Source organism: Rana temporaria, chromosome 5 (genome assembly GCF_905171775.1).
Source record: "Rana temporaria chromosome 5, aRanTem1.1, whole genome shotgun sequence".
NCBI lineage: Eukaryota > Metazoa > Chordata > Amphibia > Anura > Ranidae > Rana > Rana temporaria.
In genome coordinates this window covers 261,843,494-261,869,981 of record NC_053493.1, presented here as the reverse complement: position 1 = coordinate 261,869,981, position 26,488 = coordinate 261,843,494, and the positions used below count along the sequence as shown (strand labels likewise).

The following is a 26,488-nucleotide window of genomic DNA, read 5'->3' as shown; positions in this document are numbered from 1 at the left end:
GACCCACCTCTTCTGAAGGATCAGGATGACACTGGATGCAAATCGCCTTGAGGCGATTTAGATCGCATTTGTAGCGCTATACAAGTTACTCACTCACCATGGCCAAGACCAAAGAGCTGTCCAAGGATGTCAGGGATGGAGAAGATTGTAGACCTACACAAGGCTGGAATGGACTACAAGACCGTCGCCAAGCAGCTTGGTGAGAGGAAGACAACAGTTGGTGCGATTATTCTCAAATGAAAGTAACACAAAACAAAAGGGCAATGATTGCTTGCCTGAAATAGAACTAGAATCAGACACTAAGACTGGTGTTAGAGCCAGTTCTTGTTATGATGCAAGGGACACATTGCAACTCTGTTGTTGAGTGTTGTGTGGGCCTTCAGCAAAGTAAAATTGCCTGCAATTTTGCATTGGCTCCCTTTGCTTGTTCTCTCCTGTAGCTACAAGTAAGGGTATTCCCCTATGTGGTACTCATGGAATAGGGTGTGGTTTATAAAGTATCTATTTAATGAGTACGCAGCAACTCAGATGTCGATTGCCCTGTAATGGATCCTTGCGGTAAACGCATTGGAATAAGCACCCTACAAGGGTCATAGATACAGGGTGACCGGGACTTACCTGTCTTACTGGACTGTACTTAAAATCCAGGCTTGGTCAATCCCAGGGGTCATGTAAGGGATGCTTAGGTATTGGGTTCCATAGTGATGGACCACAGCTCTGGACCTGTATAGCACCCTTAGGCTAACTCAATTAGTTGCACTAAGTGCCATGGCGAGCAACCACACAGGATCCAGTGCCCTAAGCAACATTCCAGGCCATCCCCACAGCATAGGGTCTGGGTGTGGCCCCCAAAGTTGCACTGATCTGGATGTACTTCTATGCTGGAATTAGAAGACAGTAAGGGTTTGACTAAAGAATTGCCAAATAAAATATAGAAAAATAATGAACCAGTTAAGCCAATGGTGATCTTCTACATGAAGAACACATGATCCACCACCTCTTAGACACTAGCATAAAACTGAGGTCACGCAGAGTAGAGATGAGGGGCATGTCCTCTAAAGCTTTGCCACTGTCCATTCACCTGAAAATAAACGCCTATAACCCATGATGTATGAATACTCTGCGTTTGTCCTGTACTGTATATGATTACTTTTTAAAAGAGAAGGGCAGGATTTAAAAAAAATAAACTTTTAGTCAGCTACGTGGAAGCAGCATTGGTCAGATGCTGCATCTGTCCCCTGCCACCTCTAAGACCAATAACTGAGCGATCAAAGACCACTCAATGTTTACATCCCCAGCGCAGGATTATTGTTATTGCCTTATATTTTTCTATTTCCTTCATTAAAATATTGTACCAGAAAGACCACTTGGGGGTCACTGTCACTCCTCCAATGCTTACTGGAGCATCAGGCTGTAGAGAGGTTTTAGCCAGGCATCTGGATGGATCCAGACAAGTCAGGATCCCTTTAGAGACTCAACCGGCTGACTAATGATGTCAGCCAGCTCTCAGACAAAAATGGGTTGCAGGAGTGCAGAATGAAGTACACTCCTGTTATCCCCAAGGGAAGCAGGGCCAAAAGAGCATTGACCCAACTTCTTTAACTGACAAAGAAAGACAAAATTATTGTGAATTATGATTTGGATTAAAAAAAAACATTCTACTGGACAAACTTGAATGAAGTAAAAACAAATATGAAATCCAATGACACTGTTTTAAAGCATTGGATCTAAATTGTAAATAAGCTACAGTGGGGAGAACAAGTATTTGATATACTAACGATAATCAGGTTTTCCTACTTACAAACAAGTAGAGGTCTGTAATTTATCATAGGTGCTCTTCAACTGTAAGAGACAGAATCTAACATTTCCAGAAAATCACATAGTATGATTTTTAAATAATTAATTTGCATTTTATTGCATGGCATAAGTATCTGATCACCTACCAACCAGTAAGAATTCCGCCTCTCACATACTTAAGAAGCCCTGTTCTCCACTCATTACCTGTATTAACTGCACCTGTTTGAACTTGTTACCTGTATAAAAGAGACTTGTCCACAAACTCCAACCTCTCCACATTTGAAAAAGACCAGAGAGCTGTGTAAGGACATCTGGGATACAATTGTAGACCTTCACAGGGCTGGGATGGGCTACAGGACAATAGACAAACAGCTTGGTGAGAAGACAACAACTGTTGGCACAATTATTACAAAATGGAAGAAGTTCAAGATGACGGTCAATCTCCCTCGTTCTGGGGCCCCATGCAAGATCTCACCTCTTGGGGCATCAATGATTATGAGGAAGGTGAGGGATCAGAACCGAACTACATGGCAGGACCTGGTCAATGACTTGAAGAGATCTTGGACCACAGTCTCAAAGAAAACCATTAGTAACACACTTCTCCATCATGGATTAAAATCCTGCAGCGCACATAATGTCCCCCCCTGCTCAAGCCAGCATATGTCCAGGCCCATCTGAAATTTGCCAATGACCATCTGGATAATCTAGAGGAGGAATGGGAGAAGGTCATGTGGTCTGATGAGACAAAAAAATAAAATTTGGCCTAAAATCCACACGCTGTGTTTGGAGGAATAAGGATTCGTACAACCCCAAGAACACCATCCCAACTCTGAAGCGTTGATTGAGGTGGAAACATCATTCTTTGGGCATGCTTTTCTGCAAAGGGGACAGGACGACTGCACCATATTGAGGGGAAAATGGATGAAGCCATGTAACGCGAGATCTTGGCCAACAACCTCCCTTCTTCAGTAAGAGCATTGAGGATGGGTCATGGCTGGGTCTTCCAGCATGACAATGAACTGAAACACACTGCCAGGGCAACTAAGGAGTGGCTCTGTTAGAAGCATCTCAAGGTCCTGGAGTGGCCTAGTCAGTCTCCAGACCTGAACCCAAAATAAAATCTTTGGAGGGTGCTGAAAGTCTGTATTTCCCAGTGTGTGCACCTAAAGCTACGTGGTGTGTACTGCCTGTGTCCTCTGCAGTGTGCACTTAAAGCTATGTGGTGTGTACTGCCTGTATCCGCTGCAGTGTGCACCTAAAGCTATGTGGTGTGGACTGCCTGTGTCCTCTGCAGTGTGCACCTAAAGCTACGTGGTGTGGACTGCCCATGTCCTCTGCAGTTTGCACCTAAAGCTATGTGGTGTGTGTACTGCCCATGTCCTCTGCAGTGTGCACCTAAAGCTACGTGGTGTGTGTACTGCCTGTGTCCTCTGCAGTGTGCAGGCCATTAGTATGTCTGGAAGGACAACAAGGAGAGGCAGAGAGTCACGAGCCGATAAAAGAGGGCAAGCAGGCTCTGCATCTAGAGGCAACAGTACTGGTCGTGGACACGGTGCATCCTCATCAGCACGTGGCCGTGGGACACGCTCGTCCTTTTTCGTCCTGGTGCATATTACCCTTGACTCATGTCCAGCAGGCATGGACCGGGACATTACCCATCTTTCACGGTGCATTGGGTGACTGTGCTGGCAGCTGGGAAGGACGCAGGACCAGGTACAGTAGTGTTGGAGGTTGTTCCGCCACCACGCCTCCAAAATGTTACTACAGGTCATTGTGACACACCTCTCTCTATTACCCCTCCTCTTCCTCTGTGGCCTCTTCCTGTGCTGATGTGTCCTCGGAACTAGTGGTGCTCCGTAGGCGTTCAAGGGGCTACGCAGGTAAGGAGATGCCATGCGGTGCTTGAGCTTGTGTGCTTGGGGGACAGGAGCCACACTGGGCCAGAGGTTCTGTCAGCTCTGCAGGGGCAGGGTCAGAGGTGGTTGACTCCACGCCAGCTTAAGCCAGGAAGCCAGGAATGAAGCTTAAGCCAGGAATGGTGGTTTGCGACAATGGCACCAACCTCCTCTCCGCCCTGAGGCAGGGACAACTGACCCATGTGCCCTGTTTTGCTCATGTCCTTAACTTGGTGGTGCAGCAGTTCTTGGGCAGGTACCCGGGCTTACAGGATGTCCTGAAGCAGGCCAGGAATGTCTGTGTGCATTTCCGACTGTCATATAATGCCAGTGCTCGGCTGGCAGACTTCCAAAAGGAATACAACCTGCCCAAGAACCGCCTAATCTGACATGCCCACCAGGTGGAACTCTACGTTGGCCATGCTGCAGCGGCTGCACGCGCAGCAGAGGGCCATCAATGAGTATATGTGCCAATATGGCAGCAGGACAGGGTCAGGGGAGCTTGGTTTTTTTCCCCACGCCAGTGGGCCATGATCAGGGATGCATGCACTGTCCTGTCACCATTTGAGGAGGCCACGAGGAACGTGAGCAGTGACAGTGCATGCATCAGTGAGACTGTCCCTCTTTATTCACCTGTTGGAGCACACACTGCGTGAAATAATGGACAGGGCCCTTGAGGCAGAACAGAGGGAGGAAGAGGAGGACTTCCTTACCTCTCAAGGCCCCCTTTATCCAGACAGTGTTCCTGCTTGCCCGCCTATCACACAGGAAGAGGAGGATTGTGTCAGCATGGAGGTGGAGTCTAGCACTCAGCATCAGCAGCAGTCTTCAAGGGATCAATTACAGTCCCAAGGAACCCATGGACTTGTACGTGGCTGCGGATCATGTCGTCCTCAGAGACCCAGAGGACTCCGCACCGAATGCCACCGTATGTTGTATGGCCTCCCTGATCCTGCAAAGCCTGCGGAAGGATTCTCTTATTCGTGCTATCAAGGAGAGGGATCATTACTGGCTGGCAACCCTCCTTGATCCACGTTACAAGAGTAAGGTTGCGGACCTTATCTTGCCTGCACAGAGGGAGCAGAAGATGAAACATCTTTGGGAGGCCTTGCAGAAAGGTCTGTGCAACGCGTTCCCAGATACTGGGAGATTACAAAATCCTGGTCCTGGACAACGTGTTGCTGAGGCTTCGTTCAGTCACAGAAGGAGCGGTGGAGAAGGTGGCCATCTGAGCGATGCGTTCAGACAATTTTTTAGTCCGCAGCCCCAAGGTATGACCGGTTCCAGCAACGATCGCCAGCGTCTGTTTTACATGGTGCGGGAATACCTAGGGGCAAGATCAGACTTGGACACCTTGCTCACCGAAAATCCTCTGGCTTACTGGGTCTTGAGGATGGATCACTGGCCAGAGCTTGTACAGTACGCAATTGAGCTACTGGCTTGTCCTGCATCCAGCTTTCTTTCAGAACGCACATTCAGTGCTGCTGGAGGCTTTGTAACCGATCACAGGGTGCGCCTCTCCACCGACTCGATCGACTGACCTTCATAAAAATGAATCTGGCTTGGATTACCACCAGCTACCAAGCACCTGATGCTGATGTGACTGAATTTTTTTTGCTGATACTGAGTGAGTATCCTTTTTCTCCTCAATGATCATGCTGATGGCTTGTAAGAACATTTTTGGTTCTGGGCACCAGCATCAGCGTAATTGCAATGTTCGATGCAATACTTTGCAGCGGGCTCATTCCTGCACTCCAACTAGAGTATCTGTGAGGGGTTGAAGTGTTGTGGCACCAGCACCAGTGCCTAAGGCCCAATTGTTCTGCCTCTGTTAAACAGGGGCATGTAATTATGTTTGTTGCAATACTTTGCAGCGGGCTCATTTCTGCGCTCCAACTAGAGTATCTGTGAGGGTTTGCAGTGTTGTGGTACCAGCACCACCACCACCACCACCACCACCAACAACAAAGGCCCAATTTTTCACAGCAGGGCCCATTCCTGTGCCCACCAAGAGTAACAGAGTTTACAGAGTTGTGGCACCAGCACCACCACCAACAAAGGCCCAATGTTTCTGCCCCTGTTCAACAGGGGCATGTAATTACAATTCTTGATCTAATATTTTACAGCAGGGCCCATTCCTGCGTCCACCAAGAGTAACTGTGAGGACTTAGTGTTGTGGCACCAGCACCAAAGGCTCAATTTTTCTACCACTGTTCAACAATGGCATGTAATTACAGTTCTTGATATAATAGTTTACACAGCAGGGCGTTCCAGCACCCACCAAGACTAACTGTGAGGGCTTACAGTGTTGTGGCAACACCAACACCTAGGGCCCAAATTTCTGCAGAGTATATACGGCAGGCTCCTACTTTCAAACATCCCACTTACAAACGACTCCTACTTGCAAACGGAAGGAGACAACAGGAAGCGAGAGGAAATCTACCCCTAGGAAAAGAAATTATTTTCTATAAGAGGTGTCTCCTGTCCACTGATGCTTTATCACCAATCCTTGTTTCACTAAAAAACCCAAATTTTCTAAAAATAATTTGTCATTGGGACAGAAAGTGAATTGCAATCTTCTGAACAGATGCACATAGACAGCAAAACAAATGTTACAGGGGTGATAACCCTTCTCCATGTTTTCAGAAAAGCTTAAAAATATATTTTATGGCTGGAGCTACATTTTAAAAAAGTACCAGTTACAAATAGATTCTACTTAACAACAAACCTACAGTCCCTGTCTTGTTTGTACCGCCTATATAATGCTGTTCAAAGCATATAGGGCCAAAGGGGCTTGTAATGACCTGGGGGGAGTTGGGGGAAATCCATGCTATTTTTCTCAATGATTTTCATCCATATTGCAGGGACCAGACATTGCATTTAAGCCGCAAGCAGTTTTAAATTACTTTTTTCTTATTGTAATCTCATTTTGTGCAGGGACAGTTCTAAAAACGTGCCACTTCACAGGCATACTATAGACACCCAGCAGGTACGATATTTATAAGATTTTTTTTTTCACTTAAAGCATCATTAAAATCACTGCTCCAGAAAAAAAGACAGTTTTTAAAACTTTTTTTCCCATTGATACATGTTCCCTGGGGCAAGACCCGGGTTCTCAAACCCGTTTTCCGACAAAAACTTGCATATTAGGCTTTAAAATGAGCACTTTTAAATTCGAACGTTCGAGTCCCATAGACGTCAATGGGGTTCTAAATGTTTGCGCAAACGTTTGCTCCGTTCGAAGGTTCTGGTGCGAACCGAACGGGGGGTGTTTGGCTCATCCCTATTGAAGAGTATCTATGATAATAATTACAGACCTTTATATGCTTTGTAAGTGGGAAAACCTGTAAAATCAGCCATGTATCAAATACTTGTTCTCCTCACTGTAGGTAGGTTTAGAAACTCAGGTTAAATTGTTCATATAAGCCTTTACAAACACTGTCGAGCTTGCTAAGTGATTAATGTTTTTGGATGCACTGCTACAGAAAAAAAAGGATTTCCACAAAAATGTTCAATCTGCTGTGGAAATGAAATCCTATATAAAGCTTACATCTTCTTTACATGTGTTGTCGACACAACCAGACTTCTATTACAGCACAATTTCTTCCAGCAATGACACTATACCAATAAAACACATCTGCATCTATATTTATAAATTAATTGCTTCCTACTCCTCTGAAAGAGAGATGTGACATACATGAAACAGGTGATCATAAACGAACAAATTCTACAACACAAATGTATTATGTTATGTAAAAGTTAGCACTCACATGGGTCACAGTAATTCCCAGACTATGCTCGTTTTGTTTTCCCTTAGAGGAGGACAGAGCCATCTTCACACACTATCCATATTCAGTATCCACTTTCTGCATTAAGATGGTGGCTCAGATATTATGTGGTTATGCAATCTGTGCAGTTCACAAATGCCTAACACAGATCAGCCACCTGTTACAGCATCTTACCATGCTAAAATGAAAGGTTTCCATCAGACTACTGGAGAATGACATCATCCAAATCTAATCACAGGCAAATTTAACCAGTGCTCAAGGACTGCTTTTAATAAAAATAGTAAGCAACGTTTTTTTAAAAAAAATGATACTGTGTAGTATATTGTGACATACCTATCATTTGTTCGAATAAACATGCAAAGCAAAGCTGGTCATACACTCAGAATTCTGTTGCTCAGCATGGGGGGCTTAACACAAAAATCTAAAGGATGCCACCGTGGCTACTGTATTCTGACAGCTGGTGCTGCCAACGATCAGAATGTCCAAAATGCACCTGCATCTGAGTGAATGCAGGTACTGTTCAGCCGACAAATTTCCTCCCAGCTCCTTCACCACATCAGGACCACTGGATAAAAGTTGCTCAGGATACAGTCAACTTTACAGAAGGGCCCACTTTGAGAATTACATATTCAGTTATTAACAAATCTAACAATCCTAATAAAACTGGGAAACCGCCGACCTCTAAAATTGTTTTCCACACTTACCTTAAAAAGATAACAATACAGTATGAAACCCTTCAGACAGAGTAACTCTAGACATGTATATTATTTTCTAGTAATGTCAGCCACTTTAAATTTACTTTCAACTCCAAAAATAGGCAGATGGATTAGGGTAAACTACAAAAAAAAAAAAAAGCCTGCCATATGCATTTCTGTTGGTAAATTAAATTGCATTGATTATTTCATTTTGGAAAGGTTGCTTTAATCCACGTGAATGCTTTTTATGATCCTTCAAACTGTTATAAAATTGCTGTGTAGAGGGCAAACAAATGTACATTACAGTAGAACTATAGGCAAAACTTTATTTTGGATAGAGCAAGGGAGGGTTATTATAACATCTGTCTTTTTTTTTTCGCCATCTGTGTTCCATTGCAGAGATTTCAATTCACTTCCTGTCCCATAACCAAACAGGAAGTGAGAGGAAATTCCCGCAAATTAAGGGAATTCCTTGGGGACCTCCAGGTCACCAGGACCAGTGTCCAATTGGAAGATTACTACCCCTCTATTACTTTTCTCTGGACAACCCAAAATGTGAGATTTTCTTTTACTTTCAATAATAATGGTCAACAGGACAAATAAAGAGGGTGAATCTCCTTAATGGGACACTAAAAGCAATACAAACTGACAGATGTTTGTATTCCTCTCTATCAAAAAAAAAACAAAAAAAAACTTTTGCCATTAGTTATACTATAAGCTCTCTATACACAATCAAAGTCAGCAAGTGTCTTAAAATGTTGGCACTTGTTTGATTCCCCCCCCCATACAAGCTAATGTGAGTGCAAAAGCAAATTGAAAGGCATCTCAAATGCTAGCCATGTACACAACTTACTACATTTCAGAACAAAGGACTATAAAGTTATACACCTATTTACCAGGTTTGACATTCCAAAGTAAGTGTTGTTATGCTAAAAAATAAATAAAAAAAACACTAGTAAGTGGTGCATGCTGGGAAACTGCCAGCATGCACAACCAAGATTCTTAACAGGAGTACATCCAGTTAAATATAGAATTCACAAGTTTGAGGGCCAAGTTATAGAACATTTGATTTATGTTGTCATTTTGCTCCAGTACTGTTATGTTACTTGTTACCTGTTATACTTCAATAAAACTTTTTTAAAATTACCTTTTTTACAAGATAAAAAAAAAAAGTAATTTTGTTTTAATGCCAATTAAAAATGCATAACATCCCCACTATTAGGTTATATTTATGCTTTGCAGACACAATCTTAAAAGTTGGCCTCACAAACCATATCTATCTAGACATACTGTATATGAGAAACATGCATTTTATTTTAATATCTGCATTATGCAGGAATGACATATATGAATTTTTATAATAGGCCTTTAGGAATGATTAGATTTGACAAACGTATTTATCATGTACCAGTTGTATTGCTCAGTGCATGTAACTATTGCAGACCACGCACATACATGCATGATTAAATACTCTTGGTTATTGAGACTGGCAAACAATTATTTAAGAAATAATCAACACTGCACACAGAATATGCATTTTACTTTTCATTGAGACTTGGCAAAATAATCACAATTACAAAAAGTAAATAGTTTTATAGTTTTCCACTATCCAGGTAATACAGTATATAATAAAAGGTTATTGATAGAATTCAAATATTGACCCTTCTCATGAAAAAAAACAAAAAAAAAAAAACATTCCATGTTTGCTTCCTTGCTAATGAACCAAAACATCACGTTTTCGTGTGACATATTTCAGAATTGTTTTTATTCCTCGTATCAAAGCCTGTATAAATCAGAGGTATACGAATGAGCTCTAAAGCTGATCTCCAGGTAAAATAAAATATCAAAAGGAAAACATTGTTTTTTCCAGTGGGTTTATTCACATTGTTGAACAAAGTGATGCCATATGAGCTAGCAATAGTGGCCCTGCATGGGCACCTAACTTGTCTTCCAGCAATTACAGGCACAGCCAACACGAATACAACTACCATGAGTCCTCTAGCTTTCAGGAAGTCTGTGGGCTGACTTTACTAGATAAATGTTTGTAGACTTTACCTCTGTAACATCACTAAAATCCCCCTTTTTAGCTAATGGATCCACCAATCTACTAATTTGCTCTCTTGTTTTGACTATTGCAACTCCCTTCTCATTGGCCTACCTCAACATAGGCTATTGCCTCTTCAGTCATAATTTCTGCTGCTGTCAGACTCCTCTATTTTACCCCCCTCTGCCAATCGCTCCACTGGCTTCCAAATGCATAGAAAATTTAATTTCAAAATACTAACGACATGCAAAGCCATTTAGAACTCTGCCCTAAACTACAGCACCAAATTGGCTCCAAATATCACCCAAATTCTTAAACCATTTCAAACTGTCTGGTTATCTCCCCTACTTTGGTCACCTTTAGGCAATCCCAGAAAACTCATCTTCAAGCAAGCCTATCTGACCTCCAGCCAACAACTGAAATGTTAACTCTCCCCTCAGCTCATCCCCCACAGTTATTAACTTTTGTACCACTTTCGCCACCCTACCCTAGAAGGTCTTACGAGTAAGGCCCTCTTAACCCTCTAGTATTTTATTTATAAATAACCGTAAAAAAATAAAAAAACACATATCTACATATATATATATATATATATATATATATATATATATATATATATATATATATATATATATATATATATATATATATATATTTATTGAGGCCTTAAAAAAAATGCCAAAACAGTACAAATGCCTGCTTTGTGGAAAGTAGACAGTCCTACATTTTTAGTAAGAGGCATAGTGAATTTTTTGAGGTTGTAACTTTCTTGTTACAATTTAAATTTTACATTTTTTTTCCTCTCAATTATTCACACACTGTCACTAGTGTAGTACAGCATCATCATACAATTTGTGTGGCTGTGATCAGGGACACAGACTGGTGACAGTATAAGAAAAAACAAATGTTTTTTGTTTTCCTTTTTACATAAAGTGTTACAATAGTACAATGTACTGCTCTGGTGAGGTGTTCAGGTTTTTTTTTTATCCTCACACACTATGATTGCTTATAACTGTGCATTTTACAGCTTATAAGCAACCATTTTTTTCTGACTAAAAACTATTCAGTTTACCATTGTGAAGAACTGTGATTGGCCACAGCTAATCACATGGTACAGATGGGCTGTGATTGATTTTGTTTGTATCATATGACAACTGTGACCAATCACAGAGCTCATCAAAATAGTGCACCATGAAAGGCATGTAACAAAGCCTTTCATTGTGTACAACATATGTGATCTGCTGTGGTAGGCCACAGCGATCACATGGTACCGGCAGCAGGCCAGTACAGTGATCGGTCATTTTGCGTGTTCAGAAGACATGGTGGGTGAGAGATTGTGCCACAGGACAACAGTGCTCCCATCCAGTCATTTTACAACAGGCTAGGCAGTAAAAAGGTTCAGGTCATTTCTAAGGCTTGAACAAAAAGTAGGAGTTTTGTGCTGTACACTAAGGTGGGCCATTAACGGCTCGAATCTCGGCCGCTTTAGCAGGGACTGGCCAAGATTAAAACTATGTATGGGCAGGCTGAATGTACCAAGTTGATCAATCAACTTGGGTACAACCTGCCTGATGGATTTTGCATGCGATTATCGCTAGTGGCTATACAATGGCTTGGCGAGAGGTGTTACCCTGTCAACACTGTGTGTTGATGGGGCAATAAAGTGAACTTCTTTGCAACAGCCTATTATTGCAGGAAATACATTTGCTGTGTGTGTGGGCTACTTAACAGATTAAGCACAGCATACTTCAAAATAATATTTATTAAATGTAAAGTTGTTTTGTCCCAACTGTCTTTTCTGGACTTAAAACCTGTCTCTTTTTCCAACAAATGCTCCTACTTCAGGTCAAATATAAAGAACAGATTCACAGCTCCCAAGTTCTCAATCACAGTCTGTATACAGATAAAGGAATAGTTACATATATGTAAAAGTTATTTATATCGGTTTTTCATAAAGCAACATTTAGTTTAGTTTCCTTTATAAAAAATAAATAAAAATAAAATGAATAATTTTTAAACAAAAAGTTAGAATCCTAATTACTAATAAACATATCATGTGGCAGGAGTGGTACTTCCAAACCATATGCCAAAATAAGATTTTAGTTTTGTGCAAAACATTCCTTCTTTAAAAAAATTGGTCAGAGTTTTGTTTTTAATGTTTTTCCCTTTAGAGGCAAAACTACCTTTGCAGAGATGATTATAGGAAAAGAAAAACAAATTAGGAGCTGGATTTGTTGCAGACCCTTTCTACAGATAATTCTGCCTGAGGCATCAAGTCAATGGAGCAGACTGCTCTCCACAGAAATAACTCATGAGCGCTGTAATACACTAGTGTCTCAACTGCTATTAAAGACAAATGGCTCTCTCAGCAACAACAATATCCTGTTTTCAAAATTGAATAATTACATTGCTCAAACTATGAAGTGAGGAATAATTATAAACATCCAGTAATGAAGTTTTGGTCCCATTAGGTATTTTCATGCATTTGCTTATATCAGTACCCGCACAGAATGCTGCTGAGAGGATCTGCCAGACACTGAAGGCAATATGCCTTTTTTTTATATGTAGCTTTTATTGTGATATGAGGAGCGAGTATTTTTCTTGTGCGCGGAAAGGTTCTATCTGAGAGACAATGAAGTAAGTGTGCAGCTAATTGCTCTGTCAATTACACGGCCATTGAAGGATCCTGTAAGACAAGGATGGTTATTTACAAATAATAATGTTCCCTTTTTTTCCCCAACTAAAACAATTTTTCGGTTGTGTACACAAAGCACGTTTCTTTAAGGTAGGTACCATTTTATATAGGAGCAAATATCAGGGAACATGTCATTTTGTTTAAAAGGTTAGTTTATCTTAAGAAAGCTGCCTATTCAGTAGATAAAAACAAACCATACAGCTTTGACTATTTTGCAATGATGCACTTGTCATAGTTGTGTCTTATAGAGAGTTTCCTCATCCTGAATTATTGTTAGAACATTGCCAAGATGCCCCCAGACATTACAGCTGGCCCACACCATCACAGGAGCAAGCACCTTGTCCTTATAAAATGAAAAAGGGTTCTTTACAGCAGTGGTCATCAACCCTGTCCTCAGGCATTGCAGAGGGAAGACGCCACTCACACAGACACACTTGAATACATATACATTTGGACATAGGGTGGCTGCCCGAAGCTACTCATTGAATTTGGAGTCTCATTGAAGGCTCTGGCTAGCTACTACCCTTCACTGTCTGCTGAGCACACATTGTCCACAGTGGGCTTTTGGAACTTGGCTGTCACTGCCCACTTGTCACAAACAGGTCTGTGAACTTATGATCCCACGTCCACATTGATCCTGGGTTGGTGTTCCTATGTATCCCCATTTTGACAATTGCCTCGTCTGTTTTCCACATGGAATCACTCTAAGTTAAACAAACTATGACCATACTCACTCCCAGCTTCTTACCCCTGACGAAGGTGCTAAACTGGAAACGCGTCGGGTACCAGGGACTACCACTCACTGGAGAGTATCAGTGTCATTGTAGCTGTATATGTATTGTTGCATTTTTCTGTGTTCCTTGTTTGTCACATGTATACCATGTCTTATGGTTCATGTTTTTAATCTATTTTATGCAACAATAAATTATATTTTTTATAAATGTAAATCAGCGTTTGTGGCCTTTAAAGTCCCACCCAAGGGGGAACAGTTCTTTGTTCTATAAATTCCAGGGATGTGGCCACTACATTGTAATTTCTGACATGGTGACAACCTCCCTTTTTCAACCCTGTCCTCAGGGCCCACTAACAGGCCAGGTTTTATGTATTACCTTGAGGAGATGCAGACTAGAATACTGCAATCACTGAGCAGCAAATGATATCACCTGAGATGTATTTCAGTTATCTTGCAAACCTGGCCTGTTAGTGGGCCCTGAGGACAGGGTTGATGACCACTGCTTTACAGGACAAAGCCTTCAGTTGAGACACACACCTGGCAGAGGTGATGGTGATAATGAGCACAACCTTGTGAGTAATTAAAGGGGAATATCTCAGGTAGGTTCAAAAGGTGGTTTTGGAAATACCGAGAGAACCAAAATCGAAACCTACATAGTGACAGTGAAAATCATGCTGTACAAAGGTCTTGTGCATAAACTTATAATCGATTAATCAGCCAGACGATTATTTGGTGTGCATACAGAATGCATTATTTATTTACATATCAGAAGACACAGTGCAGCACACATACAGCTCAGTACACTGTCCATACATATCAATAAGTGCCTGAAAAAATTTAACTGTGTGAGGAGCAAGGCCTTATGGGACATGTAGTCCTGGGAAGGAAGCAAGTGGTTTTAAAATCATAAGTTTTTTTTACCTTTCTTCAGGAGCACTCTATATTACACTTTGCAGCTTGCTATATGGGCACTCTGAAAGCAGGAGGAGCCAGAAGCATTGTTGGGGAACCCCGTAAGAGGAGAATCAGGGCTGCTATGTGAAAAACCATTACACAGAGCAGGTTCATATAACATGTTATTTGTTAAAAAAAAAAAAAAAAAAAAAAGATCACTTTAAAGACTGTGTGCAGGGAAGATCAGCATCCGAACCCAGCGAAGGTGGAGGCTGATAGACTGGAGGTAATATAAGGCATCACAATTACATCTAAAGTAAACTTTCACCAGTACTGTGCATTATATTTCAAATGATTATATCCAGGAAAAAGAGTCTCGGCTTTTAGTACTACTTTATTATTAAAGATTTATATCACCCTTCATATAGCTTCATGTTCAACTCCCATTTAAAATGCATATATACAGTATATATATATATATATATATATATATATATATATATATATATATATATATATATATATATATATATATATATGTGTGTAATCATAACTAATCAAAGAATAGAATAGGAGGCTAGGGTCTGGAAGTCCTCATCTGACGTCCCCACCTGCGACACAGGTACTGGAACAGTTCTGGGTGTAAAGATCATTCCCTTAGGTTTAAGCGCTGCTGGCTGTGGCAGTTTGCATGTAAATTTTTCATGTCTGGGATGCAAATGGCTGACAAGCAGGAAACATTAAGTTCTGCACAGGATGAAATCTCTTCTATCTCTTTTGCCATAGCAAGACTTATTTTTCCTCCCTGATGGCTGTTATAAGACACTGCCATGTCATTGCCTTAATCGAATGACCCTCCAGTTGAGATGTTCAGCATTGTAGGGTCAACCAAATTGCCTGAAGTGCCAATATGATGATCAGGAAAGGGGATTCCTCCGATGTTAAAGTCCCTTGCACTGATAAGGTGTCTAAGACGTCCTCAAGCCTGTCAGGTTGGCATCGGTATTGAGGATCCGCCAAAATATTAGAAGGAATGGTTTTGGTAATTTCAGAGCAAGATTCCTGAGCCACCAAGCCAAAGACAATCTGGTTCTTGGAGATTTGTAAATTGGTTTGTGCAGAGGCTGAGCAATTTGCCCCACATTGATGGGATATTGAGCTGCAGGGGTCTGGAGTGAAATTTAGAAAATGAGACTGCCTAGAAGGAAACGATCAGCTCCAGGATTTGCATGCATAAAGAAAGTTGTCAATCTGACTCCTGGACTGCAGTGTCCCAAGTCTGGGATAAGCGAGGTGGAAGTTTTTCTTGTGGAAGGAAAACTCCTGCTTAATCTATGTCTGGGATCAAATACTGCAAGCCATGAGTCCGTTCCATTAAAGACCTCTGAAGTTTCAGGATGCAGCTGAGCCTGTTCAAGATCTAAACTGTTCACGCCACACTGTCAGTCAGGACATGTGCCAACTGTTCCCTAAACAGGAGGTTGTCCATATATCCCACAATTTAAGTGCCCCAGAAAACATTAAGGGCAAGTATTGGGGTAGAACCTTGGTGAACTCATGAGGAGCCAAAGACAGGCCATTTGGCAGGGTTATGAAACTTTAGTAATGTAGTAATACAAAGGTTGAACTGCTTCTCGTCCAGGTTCATTGAGTGGCCACATATCTTGAGTACCCAAAACTGAATAGTTTCCAATGCTGGAGTAACCATTTAGATATTTGTATATTGCTATTATATCTCCTCTTAAGCGTCTCTTCTCCAGGGAGAATACATTATTAGTTTTGTTGCTCTTCTCTGGACTCTCTTCAGTTTTAACACATGCTTTCCAAGGACTGGAGAACAGAACTAAAAATGGCATACTTAAGGTGTGGCCCTTGAGTAAATACAGTTTTCAACACATTCTAATATTCTACTGGCCTTACTTGCAGCAGCTTGACATTGCATGCTATCGCTGAGCGTGTGATCCCCCCCCCACGATCTTTCTCCACCCTCCATTCCACCAGAGGTTGACCCCCTAGTGTGTAACACATATCTCTCGCCTCCAAGTGCATTAACTTTACACTTGCCTAATCTGAACATCATTTGTCATGTGTTTGCACACCCCTCCATTTTATCGAGGTATAAGAAAGAAAATAAAGTTAATTCACAGATTAGAACAGGGCAAAACACATTAAAATCCAGATCAAGAAATATATAAAAAAAAAACATATTTCCTTAAGAATGCCTTTTGAAACTAAAGTATCATTAAGAGTCTTTATGGGTTGTTACTCCTGTCACCAATGGAACTGAGAGGAGGACATTGATGACAAGTTATGATAAGTTATGTATAATCTATAAACCTCCATTATCCTTTCCGCATTTCACCAGTCTCCATTTATCAGTGGTAATAATGCATACAGATTACATAGGGACACACAGATGATGGAATGATGGAACATTAAACATGCAACGGTGTGCATATTAGGGATGATGAAACCCATCACAAAATCCTCTTTAATCACTATACTCATTCTATATCTGTATGCAAGTGCAAATAGGTAATATAACATTAATAAAAATATGAACTTTCAATTGGTTTACAACAATTTTTATAGATTTTTCATACATGGAGCATAATATTAACGACAGAGACAACACTACTTTTAGAACACATGAGCTCTAAACAGTAAACTTTAATGCAAGGATGGCAAATGAGTCATGTCAAAAAAATATATATTTTAGCTGGGCCAACTACAGTTCATTGCAAGCTCTTCATTTAGTAATGTCATGCTTAAAGCTGATCTCCAGGGAGGAAAAAAAAATATTATCCGACATTTAACTAACATATTTTTTTTTTTTTTTTAACAAAAAGTAAATTTCTCCAAGGCCCCTTTCACACAGGCGGTCCTGTCAGGGCCGCCTGTCATTTTTTTCGGTGGACCTGAATGGGCGCTCCATGCAATTCTATTGAGCGACAGATATCAGCGGTGACCATGTCCGCTGACATCCGATTTGGTCCGATTCGCTAAAATCAGACGTATGGCAATACGTTCGCCATCCGTCATGGCGGATTGCATTGGGTGGGATCTGACGAAAATGGGCATGCTGTCCGTTTTCATCCAATCTCTGCATAGCATGCAGCAGCGCTAGACAAGCCCCTCCCTGCTCAGTGAGGAGAGAGGGACCTGTCATCCGCCGGCTCAACCGAGAGATCTCCTGCTGAGCAGGTGGACTCCGTGACAACGGATCAACCTCGTGTGAATGAGGCCCAACTGTATTCACAGTGACATAACATGTACGATTCCAGATCTTCTTTCTTCTGCTTAACAATGTAGGAGGGTCTGGTGAGAAGTGTACATGATCTTCCCTGTGAAGTGAGCACTGTTGCAACTGTCCATCACAGGGTCCTGCAGCACTTAAGGGAGACATCACAAGAGGAGCAGACACAAAACCACCCAGAAAAAAAACTGTGAAAAGAGCAGATAGCTGCTTCAGATCACCAATCGCCACTATCGGAAGAGGATCCCCAGAAATCACATAACAGACATTTTACCGTCTTCAAAGTTGGGCTTTAAGAAAAAAAAAAAAGTGACACTGCAGACATGGGCACTGCTCTCTTGCTTCACAAAAAAAGTTGTTTCTAGGGCTGTTAATTTTATACAGGCTTCACTATTGAGTCTATTCAGAACCTGCATGTTTATCTCTCCGGTCTGGGCTCTCAGCAGCTCTCTTCTCAGTGCTCAGCTGTCGGATAATTGTCAGCACTAAGGATGAGCTCTGGCGTGTTCGCATGCTACACGTGCAGAGCCCGCCAGGAAGTGTACACGGCGCTGCGCTAATCACAGCCAGGGAGACATTGTCCCGATCTGTGCAGCGGAGCATCGGGACAATGTCTCCCTGGCTATGATTAGCGCAGCGCCGTGCACACTTCCTGGCGGGCTCTGCACATGTAGCATGCGAACACGCCAGAGCTCATCCTTAGTCAGCACTCATCGTTCATCAGTGGCTCACCTGGTGATCATTTCCTGCTCGTCACTCCAGCCTACAGTCAGACTCTCCTGCCTATTTATTATAATGCATTAAGATGAAAAACATTCTGACCTAACAACTTTTTTAAGTTCACTGGTCTCTCTCCTCTCTACCCAGGGATACCTGCATGCGGGTCCTGGGCTCACAGCTGGGATAGCAGAGCCCTGGAAACTTGGCAGGGTGTGGCACATCTCACCTGGGGGTCTGTGAAAGCTTACATTAAGCTTGTATGATTTACACCCAGCAACTGGCAACATGTAAAATTCCCGCTGCTACCAAAACATATCCGTAGCAGCAAAAGGGTTAAAAGAAGTCCTACAGCATGTGCACTTGTGTGCCTATGGCAGATACGGTAGCATGAAATAGAGACTTAAGCCTGGCATACGCGGGTTAAATATCAACCAGTTCAACAGAAACCTGACAAAATTCAGCCCGTTTGTATGCCAGCATGTCCGACAGAGAAGAAGGGGCATGTCAGAAAAACATATGCCAATCACTGTCTGATCAATACTCACAGCCAATAACGGTGAGTGCTGACCAGAGTGTCCTGTGAGGGGGTGTCGGAATATAATAACTGAGCAGGGATATTGATGTACTAACATAGCACAGTTAGTACAAAGACCTCCTTGTGGGCTCCTCAGTTTATACTGTGTACCAGGCATTAGGCATCATTAACCACGTCAGCCCCGGAGGATACTGCGTTAACTGACAATTGTGCGGTCGTGCAGCGTTGCACCCAAACAAAATTTACGTCCTCTTTTTTCCCCCTCAAATAGAGCTTTCTTTTTTTGGTATTTGATCACCTCATGTTTTGTGCTATAAACAAAATAAGAGTGACAATTTTGAAAAAATATATATATAAAAAAAACAAATTTTTTCCTCAGTATAGGCCGACATGTATTCTACATATTATTGGTAAAAAAAAAAAAAATTGCAATAAGCGTATATTGATTGGTTTGCACAAAAGTTATAGTGTGTACACAAGATGGGATAGTTTTATGGCATTTTCATTACAAATTTACTAACCACTAGGGGGTGAGGAAGGGGTTAAGTCTGTCCTAGGGAGTGATCCTAACTGTGGGAGGGGCTGGGCTACGAGTAACATGACAGTGATCACTGCTCCCAATGACAGCTCTGTGACACAGATGGACATAGAGTCCGTGGGTCGCACGTGGCGCCGGACGCGCAGCGGAAAAATTCAAAGCAACGTACCTGTACATTGCTTTGCGCAGCCGTGCCATTCTGCTGACGTATATTGGTGTTAGCCGGTTGCCAAGTGGTTAACACAGGCAGGAAAAAACGGATTGGCCATGTTTTGCACTCTCAATTACCCAGCAACACTCTACTTTGATTCTAAATGGGAAATTAATCGAGCTGTACACATGCATACATTTGAGTTGACGCGACTTACAGCGAGGCAACAATAACCCTGTCTGCCACTGAAGCTTTGCAACTGACTTTTACTGTAGCACTTTAAACAAATCTTTAAGATGCAGTTTTATAGCATTAAGGGCCAGTTCACACCAGACACAGTTCAGTTCCATGTGCTTTTTTTCTGCACAAAATGCATGCACTGTGCTTTCCATGTATTCCAATGGCTCTAGTTAGCTCTGGTTCACACCATGCAGTCAGTTTCCGGTCAGTTTCTGGACCGGAAACTAACTGCATGGTGTGAACCAGAGCTAACTAGAGCCATTGGAATACATGGACAGGCGACTTTGGCTGTGGCCAATCACAGAATAATCAGCTCTGTGGGATGGAGGGGTTTGCCTGAGTAAACTATTTTATTTTCCTGTAAAGTTGCTTCAGTTAAGATGTGATCCGACTTTGGAGACAACTTCCATTGAAATCAATGGGTACAAGTTGCCTATAAGTCACCTTGAAGTCTCCTTGAAGTAGTACAGGAACCTTTTCTGAAGTCGGAGTGACTTCAGTAGTGTACATTAAGACGGCTCCCATTCACTTCTCATGTTGCGTGACTTGGGAGGATCCCAAGTAGCTGTTGTGTGAACCGGCACTTAATGTACTCAGTAAAGCTGATTTTAAGGTATCTATGCCAAATAAAAAGGGATACAAAAATCACAACAGCCCTCTTTACATCTGAAATTACAACCTGCATTAACAGCTGAAAAGCAAGACTGTGTAGGCCTTAACAAGACCATAGCAAGATTACTGTAGGTTGACATCTTAAGGCTATATTTCTATCAGGAGTTCACTTTAAAATATCCTGGGAAAACCATTCTGAAGTGTGAACATTTAGTCTGTCTGGTAAGAAATTACCAATACTCTGGGACTGGAAAAGCTGGACTTTGAAAAGAATGTACTCCAGAGTGATTCACAGGCTGGGAACTCTGCACTCTGATGTAAACAGTGGTGAGTTAGACTAAAGAATTGGTAAACGTGGTTTCTGCTATTTCACACAGATCAGCACAGCTGATCCTCACTAAATGCCATCATGAGCTGCTTGTCAGACTCTGTTAAAAAATGAGGTATACAAAACAGACTCCACATTTTTCCCTTCCAATTCATCATCAAGGCATGTCTAGGTCTAGACTAAAGATGGCTGATGCAAGGTTTAAAAAAAACATCTAAGCTCTGTCTTAGTTTCAAATAGTTTTAAATACCTAAGCTGACAGAAGTTAAAATGGTAGTACAAGAAAGGAAAACACATCAGCACAATTCTGTCAAACTGTTTCAACATGTTCACAGCCGTAACATTTTTACACCATTTTTTTCATCTGTGGGACTTATGCTTCAAACCTGTGAGGTGTACATCATGAAACAGGCTTTAAAACATAAAAATATTTAAAAAACAGTGAAGGGGCACTGAATTGTGGTTCAGAAACTCACCACGTATGAATATTTTCTTCTGAGTTTGGACTTTTTGTTATATGATCAGCAGCCTGGGCTGTGGAAGAACTTGCTGCCACACGTGTGTATTGTGCCCTTTGGTGGAGAATGGTGTGGCTGGAGCAGATGGCTTTTTATTCTCTGCCAGGGCACTGGTAACAAATTTCACAGCAGCAGTTGCAAAAGTGAGATAATATGGAGACGTTACTCACACATAAAATAAAACATCTGGACATTTGATGATTTCCAGCGTGTACAGTGTAACTAGAAGCACCTGTTTAGGGTGCAGTTCTGGAAGGAACATGTAGAGTATAACCAAAAGGTTCACCAGTCTGAAATGTTGCCCATCAGTATCCCTGCTTAGTTTTACAAGCCAATGTATTCAAAGGAAAAGTGCGCCATACATCTTATAGATATTTATTATCTTTCAGTAACAGTTCATCGTCAAAGACAAGTGAGTTCTCAAATTAACTACCTAGAAAAAATTGTCTTATTAATTACTTAACATAAAAAAAGTATATTCAAGCTGCTGGCACCCCTGGCATTTCTAACAAAGCCTCCTGTATTTCATACACACACACACACACACACACACACATATATTATATATATATATATATATATATATATATATATATATATATATATATATATATATGTGTGTGTGTGTGTGTATATATTACATTTTTCCTCCCTGCCTAAAAGCCAGGCTGCACAGTCAGTAATCCTAAATGACCCAATAGCGGCATCAGTCAAAGTTAAAATATACCCTTGGTAATGTATTTTATACAAGTTGCATTTAAAGAGAACCTGATACAAGCAGGATATACACTCACCGGCCACTTTAATAGGTACACCATTTTAATTGCTTTGTAACATAAATTTCTAATCAGCCAATCACACGGCAGCAACTCAAAGCATTTATGCATCTAGACGTGGTGAGGATGACTTGCTGAAGTTCAAACCGAGCACCAGAATGGGGCGAAAGGGGATTTAAATGACTTTGAATGTGGCATGGTTGTTTGTGTCAGATGGGCTGGTCTATTGGGTATTTCACACACAAAAATCTAGGTTTTACAGAAAATGGTCCCAAAAAGAGAAAATATCCAGTGAGGGGCAGTTGTGTGGATGCCTGGTTGATGTCAGAGGAGAATGGGCAGACTGGTTTAAAATGATAGAAAGACAACAATAACTCAAATAACCACTTGTTACAACCAAGGTATGCAGAATACATCTCTGAATGCACAACCCATAGAAACTTGAAGCAGATGGGCTACAGCAGCAGAAGACCACACTGGGTGCCACTCTTGTAAGCTACAATGTTGTACCTTAATTAAATGTAACCATATTGCTACACTTAGAGGCGCCTCTCTTTTCTCTTTTATAATCAGTTGTGATAAGACACTTGTATATCAAGACATCACTTGTAAATCAAGTCAAAATGTATTTAACAATTTTGCTGGTCTTGCAAGGTACTCTCAAACAAAGGTACTCTCAAACAAAGGTACTCTCAAACAAAGGTACTCTCAAACAAAGGTACTCTCAAACAAAGGTACTCTCAAACAAAGGTACTCTCAAACAAAGGTACTCTCAAACAAAGGTACTCTCAAACAAAGGTACTACAGTAAACCGTTTTGTTTTTTCTAGGATATATAAAGTTGAGCACAAGATGGTAGTAGTCTATGTACAAGAAAGCAAATTTGTCTTAAAAAAAATCAAGCATAACTGAACATATAGGATGTTAGACGTTCAACAAGAACAGCATTTACATTACAACCCATTACAAACAGAACATTATGTTTCTTATGCAATGATGCAACACAGGGAAATGGAAAGAAGTAGGTACCTGATAAGACCCTTCTAGCTATAGGTGAAACGCGTTAGCACCATATTATATGATGATGTGTGTGAAGAACAGTATAATAAATAAATAAGGCCTGCATGAACTGCCATTGACCTAATGTATATAGTCATTGTCAGCAAAGCAGTGATCCATACAGCAGGACAACCTGCAAAAGCAGCACGAAACAAGCACCTCCAGAAAGGGTTAGACAACAGCTGAATGAAACCATGGGGGGAAAAATTACTGTTATTTGTATCAAACTGCTTGATGAATATGTCTAGAACTTTATAAAATAGCAACCTTTAATGAACCAAATTCATGGCTTTACTGACAGCTTTAATAGAATGCGTTTTTGATTTTGCACTGGTGCTGCTTCTGCCCAAGGATTAGAAAACACTTTTTTTTGTTTCTTTTTCTTGCTTTTTTTTTTTTTGCATTGCAACACTTTTGTTTTCTGTTTAAACAGCATTAATTGTGCAAGAAAAGCATCCTTGCATTTTCTTTTAATGAATATGGTCTACTTCAGCATACCTTCTCATAACTGTTTGGCGAGTTGATTATTCATTGGATTTTGACGGTATGAGCAAAGATCTTTTTAGTTCATGATGATGTTAGACATTAAAGAATCCCATTTAAGTTACAACAATATAAAAACAGAACCATATGTTACTCACACAGTGATACAACAAACATGGAATAGAAATAAAACCATAAGTAGGTGCAAAGTTCAAAACCAAGACTGTTTCCACCAGGATAGTTTCACATTGGCACCAAATACAGTTGCCACAAAAAGTATGTGAACCCCTTTGGAATGATATGGACTTCTGCACAAATTGGTCATAAAATATGATCTGATCTTCATCCAAGTCACAACAATAGACAATCGCAGTCTGCTTAAACTAATAACACAAATAATTAAATGTTACCATGTTTTTATTGAACACACCATGTAAACATTCACAGTGCAGGTGGAAAAAGTATGTGAACCCCTAGACTAATGACAATAGCTAATTGGAGTGAGGTGTCAGCCAACTGGAGTCCAATCAATGAGATGAGATTTAAGGTGTTGGTTACAGCTGCCCTGCCCTATAAAAAAACACACACCAGTTCTGGGTTTGCTTTTCACAAGAAGCATTGCCTGATGTGAATGATGCCTCGCACAAAAGAGCTCTCAGAAGACCTCTGATTAAGAATTGTTGACTTGCATAAAATAATTACAGTTATTTCAAATGTAGTTAAAGAGCAGTCCCCCCCCCCCCCCCATCAAAAATAAAAGTCAGCAGCTACACATACTGTAGCTGCTGGTGCAAAGCGCACTGCATTCTTACTGGTCCGGCAGCAGGGGAAGGGAGAATCCAGACTTCTGATGTACCTCACCGCAGTGAGGTCCACGGAAGAGGGGACAGAGTACCTGTCAAAAACAAAAACCTGCTGTCCCCGAAAAGTGCCAAATGTGGCACTGGAGGGGGAGAGGAATCATATAAGCGGAAGTTCCACTTTTGGGTGGAAATATGCTTTAAAGTGGATGTAAACCCTCCATACACCCAGTGAAGTTAACAGCCTCAGATGATACACAGGGATGAACCAAATCTCCCTACATAGGTTTTATATGTATATCTGCTGTCTTCACATTTATATACTGTTTAGATAGTTCAGATCGTGATAGGAAATCTTCTCTTCCTGCTTAACACAAAGTGTGATGTCTGGGCATACAGCCAAGATAGCTAAAATTGCTGATTGAAGGAAAGGCACACACCCCCTCTCACCATAGGCAGAGACTCTCAGAGGCGTTTTGTAATAGGACCTGCTCTCTGCTACTCTTTTTTAGCAACCTCCCCGGTCGAGAAGATTCAGGCTGCTTTTGTCTAAAAAGTCTGAGAATTTGTCAGAAGTTCTCAGGCTGATAACAGAGGAATAGTTCAGTAGAGAGCTATGGGACTTGGCTTATCAAAGAGATAACAAAATACTGCAGATATGCATGTCCAACTCAAATTTCATGAATCAGATTTACATCCACTTTAACCACTTAAGCCCCGGACCATTTGGCTGCCAAATGACCAGGCCACTTTCTGCGATTCGGCACTGCTTCGCTTAAACTGACAATTACGACATGGCTCCCAAACAAAATTGATGTCCTTTTTTCCCACAAATAGAGCTTTCTTTTGGTGGTATTTGATCACCTCTGCGGTTTTTATTTTTTGCAATAATTTTGCGACAATTTTGAAAATAAAATATTATTTTGTACTTTTTGCTATAATAAATATCCCCATTTTTTCTTAAAAAGCCAATTTTTTTCTCGGTTTAGGCCGATATGTATTCTTCTACATATTTTGTTTAAAAAAAAAATCAATATTGATTGGTTTGCACACATGATTCTAACTGTTAGGGGGAGGAGCTACCAGTGACATGACAGTGATCACTGTTCCCAGTCACAGGGAACAGTAGATCCCTGACATGTCACGAGGTAGAACAGGGGAAAGCCTTGTTTACAAAGGCATTGAGTTCCCGGGTTTTGCGGACACACTCACAAGGCACACGGCGGCACGTGCCCGCTGGGTGGCAAATTTTAAAGGGATGTACGAGTACGCCCATTTGCCTTCCCATGCCATTCTGCCGTAGTATATCGGCGTGCGGTAGTCGGCAAGCGGTTAAGTATCAGCCACACAGAGAAAGATTTTTTTTTCCCTATGATCTGGCTGATTTATAGAACTGTATTTGGAAAAGGTTTCTGCACAGCCACTATGTAGTACTATGAAGCAAGAATTCATTCATTCATTCATGATCACTCTTGTGTTCCAACATTAAACATGGCCTCTTACCAGAGATTTCACACCTCCAACATACAGGTTATAAACACATACAAACTATCTAGGGTCAAAATCAGACGACGAAAACAAAGTAGCCAGGGCACTGAATTAATAAAGTATATCCCAATTTACTTATAAACACAATATCCTCACTTACACGTAGGCTGGGAAGATGCCGCTTCAAGGTAGAATGGTGAAAACATCCACTGTAAGGAGACACGGACCACTGTGACAGTAAACCAAGTAGCCAAACAGTGTGAAGGAGGTGGACCAGCCAAAAGCATGACAGTGGTGGCGCTGTATTCACCGCTCATCTAACGCCCCAAAGATGCTGCTTGCAGGAAAAAAAATTCTCATCCTACAAGCGCACCGCTCCAGTGTGAAAGCGCTCAAGCTTTCACACTGAGAGGCCAAGGAGGCATTTTTCAGGCGCTATTTTTA

At 41.2% G+C, this 26,488-nt stretch overlaps 1 protein-coding gene across 1 annotated transcript in view; it reads right to left on the bottom strand.

Annotated features, from left to right (window-relative positions):
• The window catches only part of CDKAL1 (CDK5 regulatory subunit associated protein 1 like 1), a 947,145-nt gene that overhangs the window by 173,710 nt on the left and 746,947 nt on the right, over positions 1-26,488 (bottom strand). Inside the window, exons 15-16 of the mRNA XM_040353785.1 lie at positions 4,836-4,879; positions 472-501 (exon numbers count right to left, since the gene is read on the bottom strand). Coding sequence (XP_040209719.1) covers positions 472-501; positions 4,836-4,879 — 74 coding nt within the window. The remainder of the gene's footprint in view (positions 1-471; positions 502-4,835; positions 4,880-26,488) is intronic.